The following is a 14,896-nucleotide window of genomic DNA, read 5'->3' on the forward strand; positions in this document are numbered from 1 at the left end:
CTGTGCGCCTTTCCTCTTCCGGACACTGAATGAGTGCGCCTTTTTGAATGAGTTTTGAGACCTCCTTTTCTAAGGCTGTCTGATCTGAATGATCTACTCGTGTAATTTTGAATCGTTACAGAGGGAACTTTTTGAACTCTAGCTTGAATCCTTCTTCTAATTCTGGACCAGGCTGGGAGAAAAGATTGTAATCTTCCTCCCACCCTAGCGTCATTGGGAGCTGTCTTTCTTAGGGGGGTCCCTGGATTGATTTTTGAACAGGAGCCCTTTGGACCTAGAGAATTTACATCTGTCAGTTAAATTTGCTGGACTCCTATTCCTATTTCCTCTGCCTCTCTGGGAAAACCGGTCCTGCTTACGAAAGGATGACTGAAAAGAAGGGAACCCCTTCTTTTTATCCCCTGCCTTCTATAATATGTCGTCCAAGGAAGACCCAAACAAATATTTCCCCTCACAAGGGATACCACAAACAATTTTTTGAAGCCACATCCCCTGACCAATTCTTGAGCCAAATAGCCCTACGAGCAGAATTAGCCATGGATGAAGCCCTAGCGGACAACCTAACTGCATCTGCAGAGGAGTCTGCCCAAAAAAATAAAAAAAAAAAAATCAGCGGCTTTTCCAATAGACTTGACTGATTATAATAATTTATCTCTAGGAGTCTTATCCCGGATCTGCGCCTCCAACTGTTTAATCCACAATATTTGTGCCCTAGCCGTACAGGTGGAAGCTATATTAGGCTTAAAGGATGCACCTATGGATTCCCATGTTCTCTTTAAAAAAGGTGTCCGCTTCCTGTCCATCGGATCCTTAAAGGGAACCTGTCACCAGGATTTTGTGTATAAGACTGAGGACATGGGCTGCTAGATGGCCGCTAGCCCATCCGCAATACCCAGTCCCTATAGCTCTGTGTGCTTTTATTGTGTAAAATAAACAATTTGATACATATGCAAATTCACATGAGATGAGTCCTGTCCCTGACTCATCTCACATACAGGACTCATGTCAGGTTGATTTGCATATGTATCAAATCAGTTTTTTTACACAATAAAAGCACACAGAGCTATGGGGACTGGGTATTGCGGATGTGCTAGCGGCCATCTAGCAGCCCATGTCCTCAGCCTTATACACAAAATCCTGGTGACAGGTTCCCTTTAAGATTGCCCAAATCTTCAAAGGGTAGGGATGACCTTCGAGACACTTTAGCTATGGGCAAATCAATTTTGGGAGCCCTATCCCATAGGGAACATTCACCTTCCTCAAACGGATATTTCCTTTTGATTACTGATGGGATAAAGCTTTTTATCCGGATGCTTCCACTCTATTCATCATGGCCCCTACATTCTTGTGGATAAAAAAGGCTCTTCGTTTCTTAGTCTGCAGGCCCCCAAACAAGATATCCTGAATCAAGAGAACCTCTTTTGCATTCTCCAGATTCATAGTTTCCCAGACTGCCTTGATTAATTGATCTACCTCCCGAACAGGAAAAAAGGGCCTACCACTGAATTCCTCATCTGAAGAGGATGTAACCAACTCCCTTTCACCGCTTTCAAATTCTTCCTCTGAACTAGATAGCGCATCTTTTTCAATTGGAAATTCTGACCTATCTTTTGCGCTCTTTCGCCTACGTTCTTTACTTGACATAAGACTTAACTCTTCTCTTCATACATTTGACCATACTAAGGGATTCTACCACTATGGAACTCTCAATACACCCTTTACATAGGGGCTTAGTGTATGAAGCATCTAGTTTAGCCTTACATATACCACATTCCTTATGACTTATCTTAGTGGTAGCTTTTCTGGGTTTCTCAGTTACACCCTGGAAATTTAAACAAACAAAAAAAAAAAAAAATCACAATCTCCAGAAAAAGAAGATAAATGTAGATCACTTACATTTCTTCAGGCCCATACCCATTCCTACCATAGGTGCAGGGGTGACTGGGTCCTTAGGGTTTTCTCCAGAACTCTCCATGCTGGAAATATCCCTCTAGCCCTGGATCTGGAAGACCCCAGCAAAGATCACAGGGGAGACTGGCTGGATACTGGCTTTATCCTTAGAGACTGCCCACAAACGCCAGGCAGAAGCTGTGTGCTGCTCTGGGCTCCTTCCCTTTTAAACTTGCCTCCTCTTCCCTAAGCTCCGCCCCTTCCTGCTCCTGGATCTTCACTCCCTGGTTGTACGTTCTGTCCTGCGCCGTTGCCCGCGCCGCACATGTTAACCCCCTCCAGAGCGGCGCGCCGGCGTCCTCTCCCAAAAGTGGTGGATCATGGCGGTAGGTGTCAGGGAGCGGGAACCTCCTCCGCTCCCCTCTGCATGACTGTACGAGCGCCCAGTCCACAGCAGTGCGCTTGGCCCAGAGCCATTAACCCCCTATGTGCGGCATATGGAGTCCTGATTCAGGGAGGACGGAAGGGTGTTCATTGCAACTAGCCGCAACAACATTGGTAGAGCGGGTCTTGAACTGCCTTGTAAAGGGGGAAATGACTCTACAGAACAGAACAGGATCTGAACCCCCTGAGTATAGGCTGGCCCTGCTAGATAATGAACGAGGGAGGGAGGGAGAAGAGGGTTAATACTTACCTAGTCCCATGTACTCAACCTCTCTTCATCCTGTTCTCTTCTCCTGCTGCCATCTTCACCCTTCCTCTGGTCCAGCAGGGTCACCTCCTCAGCTACTGGCACCGTAGTGGCAGGACGCTGGAATAGGGACTTGGATGGGTGACCCTTCTGCTGGCAGGGGGGGGGCATGCTAGCGTTGGTCTACCACGCTGGCTCCTCCCCCACAAGAACAGTGAGGCGAGGCGACCACCGTTTCTCACCTGAAAGAAGGAAAATAAACTAAAATAAAAAAAATCTTCAGGAACATCAGGGAGATCTGGCCTCCTATGGACACTAGAAAAAAATTGAAGTTCTCTCTACAGGCTGGAGGGGGTATAGTTGCCAGGGGAGGAGCTAACAGTTTTTACTAGTGTCAACGCCTCCTAGAGGACATAGCTATACCCACGGTTCCTGTGTCCCCCAATGAATATGGGCGAGAAATATCTATTTTTGCAGAGGACATAAAACTGTGCAAAGTAATTAACACAGAAGGAGACAAATGGATCTGGATAGATTGGAGGCTTGGGCAGATGAGTGGCAGATACTGACAAGCACATGGGGGGAAGGAATAATGCGAGTCATCCGTACATACTAATGGTAAAACACTGGGTCAAACTGACATGGAAAATGACCTAAGAATTTTAGTGGACAGCAAACTAAGCTGTAGAAACCAGTGACAGGCAGCTGCTGCCAAGGCCAATAAGATTATGGGTTGCATCAAAAGGGGCATAGATGCCCGTGATGAGAACATAGTCCTACCACTTTACAAATCACTAGTCAGACCACAGTACTGTGTACAGTTCTGGGCTCCTGTAAACAAGGCAGACATAGCAGAGCTGGAGAGGGTCCAGAAGAGGGCAACTAAAGTAATAACTGGAATGGGGCAACTACAGTACCCTGAAAGATTATCAACATTAGGGTTATTCACTTTAGAAAAAAGACGACTGAGGGGAGATCTAATAACTATGTATAAATATATCAGGGGTCAGTACAGAGATCTATCCCATCATCTATTCATTCCCAGGACGGTGACTGTGACGAGGGGATATCCTCTGCGTCTGGAGGAAAGAAGGTTTGTACACAAACATAGAAGAGGATTCTTTACGGTAAGAGCAGTGAGACTATGGAACTCTCTGCCTGAGGAGGTGGTGATAGGTGAGTACAATAAATGAATTCAAAAGGGGCCTGGATGTATTTCTGGAGCGTAATAATATTACAGGCTATAGCTACTAGAGAGGGATCGTTGATCCAGGGAGTTATTCTGATTGCCTGATTGGAGTCGGGAAGGAATTTTGTTTTCTCCCCTAAAGTGAGGAAAATTGGCTTCCACCTCATACTTTTTTTTTATGTTGCGCCTTCCTCTGGATCAACTTGCAGGATAAAAAGGCTGAAATTGATTGCAATATGTCTTTCAGGCTTATAAAGTATGGGGGTCATTTATCAAACTGGTGTGAAGTAGAACTGGCTTAGTTGCCCATAGCAACCAATCACATTCCACTTTCATTTTGGATAGTTCCTTTGGAAAATGGGACCAGGAAGTAGATGGGTCACATGACCGCTGAGACAGCTGGCATAGAGGCTTGAACGTTAAGTACATCACTGCTGTGAAGTAGTGTTAGGGTCCATTCACATGTCCGCAAGTGTTTTGCGCTCAGCAAATTGCGAACCCGCTAAACAAGGACACCGGACAAGTATTTTTAGGCTCCATGTCATTTTAAAAATATGTAAATACTTGGACAATGCCTTTAATGTCATTTTAATTAGAATGACGACACCACACCATAACATTTGGCTACCTTTGTTGGTGAACTTGACAGTTCGCAGAACTGAAATGCTGCTGTCGATTTGGTTGAAAGATGAAACTAAAATCTCTGGGGAAGCTAGAGGATCTAAAAAAAAAAAAAAGCGATACACAGCTTCAGTATTCTGGAAAGGTTGCTATATCTGAAAACAATGACAAAGATTTTTAAACAATTTACTGTAAAGGGTGTAAAATAAGAGCAAACATGTACTTCACTCAGCAATGTAATAGGAGCAATTGAAATGCAGTCCTCAAGAGTTGATCAGCTTTGATTTGATTATAATTCAACTTGGTCAACTTTCACACTAGCGTTTTTACTGGATCCGGCAGGGTTCAGCAAAAACGCTTCAGTTACTGATATTACAACCATCTGCATCCGTTATGAACAGATCCAGCTGTATTATCTTTGACATTGCCATGATTAATTCGTTATGAACTCCATTGAAAGTCAATAGGGGACGGATCAGTTTTCTATATAGTGTCAGAGAAAACTGATCCTTCCCCATTGACTTGCATTGAGGGTCATGACTGATCCGTCTTGCTCCGCATCCCAGGAAGGAAAGCAAACCCGCAGCATGTGGTTTGCTCTCCGGTCTGGGAACGCAACTAAACGGAACAGAATGCATTTTGGAGCATTGTATTCAGTTCAGTTTTGTCCCCATTGACAATAAATGGGGACAAAACTGAAGCTTCCCCCCCCCCCCCCCCCCCGGTATTGAGCCCCTATGACGGATCTCACTAGTGTGAAAGTAGCCTTAGACTAGTACTCAGGAGAACACAGGAGGGGCCAAAGACTGAGCTGTCACTGAGCGTGCCTGATGGAATTGAGATCAATAGCATCAATCAGAATGTGCAAGCTGTTGAAACCAAACAGGGCAACATTAAAAAAAATACCTTATCTCTTCTGGGGGCGCTGCAGTATTGATCCTAAGGGTCCATTCACACGTCCGTAGAATGGGTCCGAAGCAGTTCCGCATTTATTCTCTATGGGGCCGGAAGAGATGTGGAGAGCACACAGTGTGCTGTCCGCATACGCATTTTCGAAGCACAGCCCCGATCTTCCGGTCCGCAGCTCCCGAAAAAAAAAAAAAAAAAAAAAAAAAAAAGGGTACATGTCCTATTCTTGGCCACAATTGCGGCCAAGAATAGGCAGTTCTATGGGGGTTGCCGGCTTCTTTTTCTTTATACAAAAATCACACACAAAAAAAAAAAAATTAGGATACATAACACGGGCAGAGCTGTGCAGTTCCTGATCATAAGATAATAAAATAAAACTTCAGAAAAACTCATTAAAAAGGGGTTTTTCCAAAACTTTTTTACTGATCAGTTGAGATCAGACATCAGGAAATCAGGAACCCCCGCTGATAAGCCGTTTGAGAGGGCAGCGGCACTCACAGTAGTGCAGTAGGCTTCACTCAGCTCACCAAGCACAGCGCCATACACTGTACAGTGACTGTGCTTGGTATTGCAGCTCAGCCCTGTTTACTTCAAAGGAGATGAACTGCGCCTGTGACCAATGAAGGTTACATCACATGGCCTAGGCTAAGCTACGAGAAAGCAGTCTTCTCTAACAGCTGGGTGGCAAGGGTGCCGGACCCCCACCAATCAGACTGACGATCTAGTCTCAAAATAAGGCTCTTTCAGGCCTGGTCATTAAAGGGGTTCTCAGGTTTCTTGATTCTGGTTATCTATTCTCACGGGGCCTCACCAATCGGCTGTTTGCAACAGCTGTCAACACCCTAAATAAAAATAAAAGTACTACAGCTCAGCTCCCATTTGCTTGGGAAATGACAACAGCTGAATTGTGTAGGTGCCGGGGTAACACTTATCTAATATTGATGACCTCAGGAGGAATCATACTTACCTGATCCCATCCACTGAGTTTCAGCTCATTCATCCCCCTGGCACTGCAACAGTTCTCAGGTTTCCTCACGTCAACATCTGGTTTGACACTGGTCATGTGGTCACTGCAGCTGTGACATGTCCCCCATACATTATATCACTGGGTCACACAATGCAGGGGAGACAGAACAGCGCTGCAGTCATTGCCAAACCAGCTATGGCAGGAAGGAGCCAGAACCTAGTGATGGGGATCAGGTAAGTATAGTTCTTTCTGCAGGTCTGGCCACGCTAGGGTGGCGGCTGGAGGATTTGCCTGAAAGGTCCCAGGGGCGATGATTTCTAGCTTATACTACAAGAAATTAAATAAGAAATTGATCCCAAAGGCGATTGTACCCTTTACAAATAAGTTGTGCAATAGACAGACAAGCACTAAGGTCGTTTTGCAGTAATCCTGCAATCACTTTATCACAGTGTCACCCCAGACTTTATATACACAACTTCCTTTAAAGCGGTTATCTGGAATTATATACTGATGACCTATGCTCTGAGTGCTTAGGCTTCCCCCTAGGCCAGTGATGATAGGTTGATAAGTCACGTGGCCTAGGTGCAGCTCAGTCCCAGTCAAATGAATGGGGCTGATCTGCAATACCAAGCAAAGCCGCTATACAATCTACAGTGCTGTGCTTGATCAGCTATGAAGAGACTGCAGTGTTCATTGGAGCTCCAGCAGTGGCCTCTTCAAAACAGTGGATCTGGGGGTTGGGGTGGTAGTGTCATGGGTCGGACCACTGTCCCTCTGATATTCATAACCTATCCTGAGGATAGGTCATAAATATTACATTCCTGGATAATCCCTTCAAATAAATGCATTAACTATGAGGTCACTCCAAATCCAAAGTTGAATATTTATTACAAGCTTTCTAAATATCTCACCTTGTTCAGGCTTGGTTCACATACAGTCTAAGGCTACTTTCACAATAGCATTAATATTTCCCGGTATTAAGATCAGTCATAGGGTCTCAATACCGGAAAAAAAACCGCTACTGTTTTGTCCCCATTCATTGTCAATGGGGAAAAAACGTAACTGAACAGAAGGGAATGCTCTAAAATACATTCCGTTCATGGGATGCGGAGAAAGACCGATCAGTCATGACCCACAATGCAATTCAATGGAGACTGATCCTCTTTCTCTGACACAATATGACACTATAGAAAACGGATGCTTCCTCCATTGACTTTCAATGGAGTTCACCAAGGAGCAGTCTTGGCAATGTTAAGATAATACAACTGGAGCCATTCATAACGGATGAAGATGGTTGTATTATCAGTAACAACCGTTTTGGAAAGCAGTCTTAGAGAGTTTATTTAAGGAAAGAAAATAAAATAAAAAATAAAATATGTCATAAGCGCTTTTTCAGTCAGACTTTTTCTTAAAGGGAGCCTGTCACCAAAATTTGACAAATATAAACTGCTTATGTGGCACTCTAGCACAACTACACAAGATTCCAATGGTACCTTTGTTGTATTCTTCTGACTTTCACCAGCTGAAAAAAACATCATTATTATCTATATGCAAATGAGGGCTCGCAAGTGCCCAGGGGCGGGGTTCTTGTTCTAGGTGCCCAGGCTGCTCTGCCTTCTTTTCATATTACCCCTCCCCGCCTCTTGCTGGTCCCGCCCAATAAGGCTGTTTCATCATCCCAAGTACCGTCCGAGATCCGGCGCGTGCGCAGTTCACCTCCGGCCCGGGGAATGCACACTGCAATGTGGATATACTTACCTTTCTCTTGCTCGGCTTGCCTCCAGTCTCCCTGCTTGCTTCCGGTCCGTCGGCGCATGCGCAGAACATGAAGTGATGCCGCTCCCCACAATAGGTATCGTAGTGCGTATTTGGGATGATGAAACAGCCTTGTAGGGCGGGACCAGCAAGAGGCTGAGGAGAGGTAATAAAAGAAGCCAGAGCAGCCTGCGCACCTACAACAAGAAGCCCGCCCCTGGGCATTAGCAAGTTTTTTCAGCTGGTGAAAGTCAGAAGAATACAACAAAGGTACCATTGGAATCTTGTGTAGTTGTGCTAGAGCGCCACATAAGCAGTTTATATTGTCAAATTTTGGTGACAGACTCCTTTAAATAAACTATCTAAGGCTACTTCATGTTCCACAGACCTCAGAATCCGATTTAAACAACTTACCATTGGCTACTCCTTGATTCTTCTGTTTTTCAGACTTAATTTCTTTTAGGGTTTTAATACCATAGTTTAAGTCAACATCTGCAAAATAGAAAATTAAAAATTCAAGGATCCCTTTAAAATAACAGAGGAGCCATAGTACTTCCCAGGCATGGGGAGAAAGCCAGATCTCTAAAGTGGGATACATAACGTTTCCTGACACATATTGACCCTCAAAACCAACCACTTCATACATTGTTTGGTGGAAAAACATAAAAATCGGATTAAATCTGCCCATGCACATTCAACAGCTATCCAGCCTGACGATCAGCATACTAAGGGCTCATGTACATGACAGTTGTTGTTTTGCAGTTCCGCATCAGATTTTTTCCCTTCGATTTAAGTCTTCTTCCGTTGCGTTATTGCACAAAACATATCCGTATGGTTTCCGTATTTGATTTATTTTTTTTGGCAGATCGTCTACAGAAACTTATCACCAAACACATGAGCAATATGGGCTGGGCATAGCATTTCTACAGTACGGATCTGCAAAATACGGATAACATATGGATGTGTTCCGTATTTTTTTTGTGGACCCATTTACTTGAATGGGGCCTCGGACCGTGATTTGCGGACAATAATAGGACACGCACTACTTTTTGGTGAAACGGCCATGCGGTCAAACGGAATGCACATGGAGTAACTTCTGTATTTTCTACAGCTCCAGTGAAGTGAATGGTTCCACATACGGTCCGCAAAAAAGGAACGAAAAGAAAATATGTTCGTGTGCATGAGCCCTAACACTGCGGTTCCCAGTCTCCCCTATTTCAACAGAAGGAGGAGGGGTAGCTTTTAGTACATCAGACATTGCTCATCACCCTAGTGAACAACAGAATTGACAGACTAAACTCTACCCTGACCTGCACTTTTTCCTCTTGTGATCATAATAAAGAGCATAAAGATGTAGTTTGCTTCCAGAAAACGCCTTTCCCTATAAGGTCTTGTCCATTCACATGTCCTCTTAGGACACACCTTCAATACAGAACTTGCATTACATCCAAACACTCTATTGCAGGGATGTCAAACTAGTGGCCCTCCAGCTGTTGCAAAACTACAACTCCCATCATGCCTGGGCATACTACAGCTATCAGGGAATGATGGGAGTTGTAGTTTGACATCCATGCTCTATTGCTTGACCTCTTTCAATTAAGTATTAACATTCTTTGATTTTAAAAATGTGTATAAACAGCATTAAAAGGATTTCCCGGAACATTACTATTGATGGCCTATCCTTAGTTCAGATAAAAGTGGGGGTCATACTCCTCCCCCACTAATTAGCTAATTGAAGAGTCCTCTGTGTTCCATTCTGTACTGGCAGTACTACAGCTCATTGCTGCTCAGTCATTCAAGTGAATCATCTAATTGGTGGAAGTTGGACCACCACTGATCTGATGGCCTATCTTTAGGACACACGATATCAAAGTCTTAGTGACCAAGCCAAATTTTGGAAATCTGACATGTGTCATTTTAGATTAGAATAACTTTGTAACGGTTTTGCACATCAAAGTAATTCTGACATTGTTTTCTCATCACATATTGTACTTTACTTAGGTGGTAAAATTCTACCGATAAAATATGCGTATATTTATTTGAAAAAAGTGAAAATTTCATATACATAAATACTATTCAATATTTTTTTTATCAGAAATATATTTACACATTTACTTTATTTTGGCTGCACTCAAACATTTTTTTTTACTTTTTTCTCTTTTATTTAGGAGACATAAATTGTAAAAAAATGTAAGTACATATTTTTTCCTGCAACAAGCCAAGTTTGCAGAGGCTTATAAGTGTCAGAATAATAGAACCCCCCAAAAGTGAACCCATTTTTAAAACTAGGCCCCTTAACGTATTTATGGGTGCAATGAGTTTTGACCCCCTAGTTTTTTGTAGAAACTAAATGCAAAGCAGGCCAAAAAAAAAAAAAAAAACACAGAAAAGGTAAAATTAGTTCCAATGTCTGGAAAAAATAAATAAATAAAAAATTAGCTCCACGACCCACCCCAAAAGGGATCCCTCCCATCCTGGAAAGCCCACGAACTAAACAGAAAATGAAAATAAATTGAATTCCTGAATCTCCCCCCTTTTTGGGCCCCTTTGCGCATCTAGGCTGCAAAAAAGTGTCACACCTGTGGTATCACCGTACTCAGGAGAAGTTGGGGAATGTGTTTTGGGGTGTCATTTTACATATACCCATGCTGGGTGAGAGAAATATCTTGGCAACTTTTCCCATTTTGTTTTTCCCAAGATATTTATCTCACCCAGCATGGGTATATGTAAAATGACACCCCAAAACACATTCCCCAACTTCTCCTGAGTACGGTGATACCACAGGTGTGACACTTTTTTGCAGCCTAGATGCGCAAAGGGGCCCAAATTCCTTTTAGGAGGGCATTTTTAGACATTTGGATCCCAGACTTCTTCTCACGCTTTAGGGCCCCTAAAAAGCCAGGGCAGTATAAATATCCCACATGTGACCCCATTTTGGAAAGAAGACACCAAGGTATTCAATAAGGTGCATGGCGAGTTCAAAGAAATTTATTTTTTGGGGCACAAGTTAGCGGAAATTGTTTTTTTTTGTTTTGTTTTTTTTCTCACAAAGTCTCACTTTCCGCTAACTTGGGACAAAAATTTCAATCTTTCATGGACTCAATATGCCCCTCAGCGAATACCTTGGGGTGTCTTCTTTCCAAAATGGTGTCATTTGTGGGTCTCCGCAATCATTACATGTATGGCCAGCATTAGGAGTTTCTGCTATTCTCCTTATATTGAGCATACAGGTAATGAGATTTTTTTTTTCCGTTCAGCCTCTGGGCTGATAGAAAAAAAATAAAAAATGAACGGCACAGTTCTTCCTTCGCATCGATCAATGTGGATGAAAAAAAAAAATCTCTGCCAAAAAAAAAAAAAAAAAAAAAAAAAAAAAAAAGGATGGGAAAGGCGTCTGCCAGGACATAAGGAGCTCCGCCCAACATCCATACCCACTTAGCTCGTATGCCCTGGCAAACCCGATTTCTCCATGTGGATGAATAAATCATTGCCGGGATTTTTATTTTATTATATACAAAGTGTTTGCCACAGCATATGAACACCGCCGCCCCAGCTCATATGCCTCGGCAAACGTATCTTTTACTGCAGAGGAGAAATCTCGTCTTGCAGCGCCGCATAAACCGACTTTTGTGTAATCTGACAGCAGCGCAATGCTTCTGTCAGAATGCACATCAGTGTTGCAGCTAGTCCACCTAGAAGGTTAAAAAACAAAAAAAAAAAAAAAAAAAAAAAAACAGGCCGCAACGTAATAAATTTTATTAACTTTATAATAACATATAAACTTTATTTAACTTTTTGAACTGAATGTTAACTTTTTTTGCTTACTGGGGATTTTTTTTTCTTACCTTTATAGGACAAACCTCTCCTTCCCCATGGGACAATGTGCAAAGCGCCCAAAGATGTGGCGAAGTACATTATGCCCCAGGTGAAAGGAGAGGTTTGCAGCAGCTGTGTGTGAATGGGCCCTAATAGCCCTGTGTGCCTGTCCTGTGAGATGCAATCCCTATGCTAAGTGTACCTGTGTGTGCTACTTCCGGAAACACTCCCCTAAGCATAGGGCAGGGTGGTCAGGGCAGTCAGGACAGAAATAGCAGGCGTCACGCCTTATTCTACTCCTGCTACAGACACAACATCTTTTTCGGGGTGGCGGTCGGTTTGAGGTACCAGCAACGACACTGAGGAAATGTCGCTCGTGTAGACGGCTCACTACACTGGTGGATGGGGCCACGGAACCTCCTGGATACATGAGGTTCTCGATGATCTCTTCCTGAAATTTGAGGAAGGATCCTTTTCTCCCAGCCTTACTGTAGAGAACAAAACTAATGTACATAGCCAATTGAATTAAATATACAGACACCTTCTTATACCAGCGTCTGGTTCTGCGGGAAAGGAGATGAGGAGCCAACATCTGGTCATTGAAGTCCACCCCTCCCATGAGCGAATTATAGTCGTGGACACAGAGGGGCTTTTCAATGACACTGGTTGCTTGTTCAATTTGGATTGTCGTATCTGTGTGAATGGAGGAGAGCATGTAAACGTCACGCTTGTCTCTCCATTTCACCGCGAGCAGTTCTTGGTTACACAAAGCAGCTCTTTACCCCCTTGCAAGACGGGTGGTAACGAGCCGTTGGGGGGGGGGGGGGGGGGGGTGAGCCCCGAAGACTAGGTCGCGCGGTGCCACAGCAGCAAATCTGTTTTAGAAACAAATGCCTGAAGAGGGCCACACTTGCGTAGACATTGTCCACATAAAGAAGGTACCCCTTGCCAAATAAGGGTGACACCAAGTCCCAGACTGTCTTCCCACTGCTCCCCAGGTAGTCAGGGCAAACCGACCGGCTCCAGGGCCTGATCTTTACCCTCATAGATCCGAAATTTGTGGGTATAGCCTGTGGCCCTTTCACAGAGCTTATACAATTTGACCCCATACCGGGTGCGCTTGCCTGGGATTGTTTGAAGCCAAGGCGCCCGGTAAAATGTATAAGGGACTCGTCTACGCACATGTTTTGCTCAGGGGTATACAAATCTGCAAATTTCTGGTTGAAGTGGTCTATGAGGAGCCGAATTTTGTGGAGCCGGTCAAAAGCTGGGTGGCCTCTGGGACGGGAGGTGCAGTTATCACTAAAGTGCAGGAAACGCAGGATGGTCTCAAATAGTGTCCTGGACATGGCAGCAGAGAACATGGGCATGTGATGAATTGGGTTCGTGGACTAATATGACCGCAATTCATGCTTTTTGGTTAGACCCATGTTGAGGAGAAGACCCAGAAAATTTTTAAATTCGGAAACTTGGACGGGTTTCCACCAGAAAGACTGGACATAATAGCTTCCCGGGTTGGCGGATATAAATTGAGTGGCATACCGATTTGTTTCAGCCACAACTAAGTCCAAGAGCTCCGCAGTCAAGAACAGCTAAAAAAAATCCCAGGGCCGAACCGATCTGAGCTGTCTCAACCCGAACTCCAGACTGGGCGGTGAAAGGGGGAACTAATGGTGTGGCTGAAGTTGGGGACTGCCAATCCGGGTTTGCCAGCACCTCAAGGACTCTAGGGGGGTCTACGGGCCTGTCTGTGCGGTGGCTGCGACGGGGTAACTATTGCACGTGCCACCGTACCAGCTTCAACTGCCCTTCTGGTGCTCGCCACTTCACCATGTTGTATGGCAGTGCTGGTACTAGGTCCAGGATGGGCTGCGCTGCTGGTGTATGCCTCACCACGTAATCCGACAGCGCCAGCCCCACTCTGCTGCCCTTGAAGCGGATCCTGCGCAACCTGTGGTCTAGCAACACGGGGCCAGGTACGCCTGGTGCCATCAGGGACCTCAACATCCTCGTCCGAACTTTGGGTCAGACTGCCACTGCTTTCTACAGGTTCATATTCTGACCCGCTAGATTCGTCAGATGAGGGTTCCCATTCCTCATCCGACTGGGTCAGAAGCCTGTAGGCCTCTTCAGAAGAATACTCCTTGTTTGCCATTTGGTCATCAAAATTTAGGGGGTATTCCCGAGACTACCCAAGCAAAAAAAGCAAGCCTGTATTACAAATGGGAGGCTAGCGAAGTACCGGAGGCCGCTGCGATTGATAAAAAATATCAAAACGGATTTATTTATTTTTATCGCCGCAGCACTTGTAAAGTGATTGTGCAGTGATAAAGAAAAAAAAAAAATGTTGTCACTGCGGCGGGGCGGGTGTGGGTGAACGCACGTGTGGGCAACCGATCAAGCCTGATCGGTCAAACACTGCGTTTTGGGTGGAGGGTGAGCTAAGGTGACACTACTACTATTATAGATCTGACTGTGATCAGTTCTGATCACTTACAGATACTATAAGAGTACAAATGCTGATTAGCTATACGCTAATCAGCGAATCAGTGACTGCGGTGCGGTGGGCTGGGCGCTAAACGATCGCTAAACTACCTAACCAAGGGGCCTAAACTATCAGTCAATACCAGTGAAAAAAAATGTGACAGTTTACACTGATCACTTTTTTCCCCTTTCACTAGGTGATTGACAGGGGTGATCAAGGGGTTAATTGGGGTGCTGGGGGGTGATCTGGGGCTAAGTGTAGTGTTTGGTGGCTACTCACTGTGAGGCCTGCTCCTCTGCTGAGACCAACTGACCAAAAGGACCAGCAGAGGAGCAGAGAAGCCATTTAACACCATATATTTAGAAATATAAAGTGTTAACTGGCTTCTGATTTGATATTTTTTTTAAATCGCCAGCCTGCCAGCCACGATCATTGGCTGGCAGGCCGGTGACGAAATACAACTCTAACTTTTGCCGGCCCGCGATGTGCATGCGCGGGCCGGCTTTGACCGAAATCTCGCGAGAGGACGCGCCGGCATGTTCAGGAGGTCCTGTAGCGGTTAATGATCGCCAT

The 14,896-nt window shown here is 44.6% G+C and overlaps 1 protein-coding gene across 4 annotated transcripts in view; it reads right to left on the bottom strand.

Annotated features, from left to right (window-relative positions):
* The window catches only part of ZC3H11A (zinc finger CCCH-type containing 11A), a 137,284-nt gene that overhangs the window by 78,643 nt on the left and 43,745 nt on the right, over positions 1 to 14,896 (bottom strand). For all 4 annotated transcript variants that reach the window (XM_044288271.1, XM_044288270.1, XM_044288269.1 and 1 more), the window contains exons 9-10: positions 8,437 to 8,514; positions 4,399 to 4,491 (exon numbers count right to left, since the gene is read on the bottom strand). In XM_044288271.1, coding sequence (XP_044144206.1) covers positions 4,399 to 4,491; positions 8,437 to 8,514 — 171 coding nt within the window. The remainder of the gene's footprint in view (positions 1 to 4,398; positions 4,492 to 8,436; positions 8,515 to 14,896) is intronic.

The sequence above is a fragment of the Bufo gargarizans genome, chromosome 3 (genome assembly GCF_014858855.1).
Source record: "Bufo gargarizans isolate SCDJY-AF-19 chromosome 3, ASM1485885v1, whole genome shotgun sequence".
Lineage (NCBI taxonomy): Eukaryota > Metazoa > Chordata > Amphibia > Anura > Bufonidae > Bufo > Bufo gargarizans.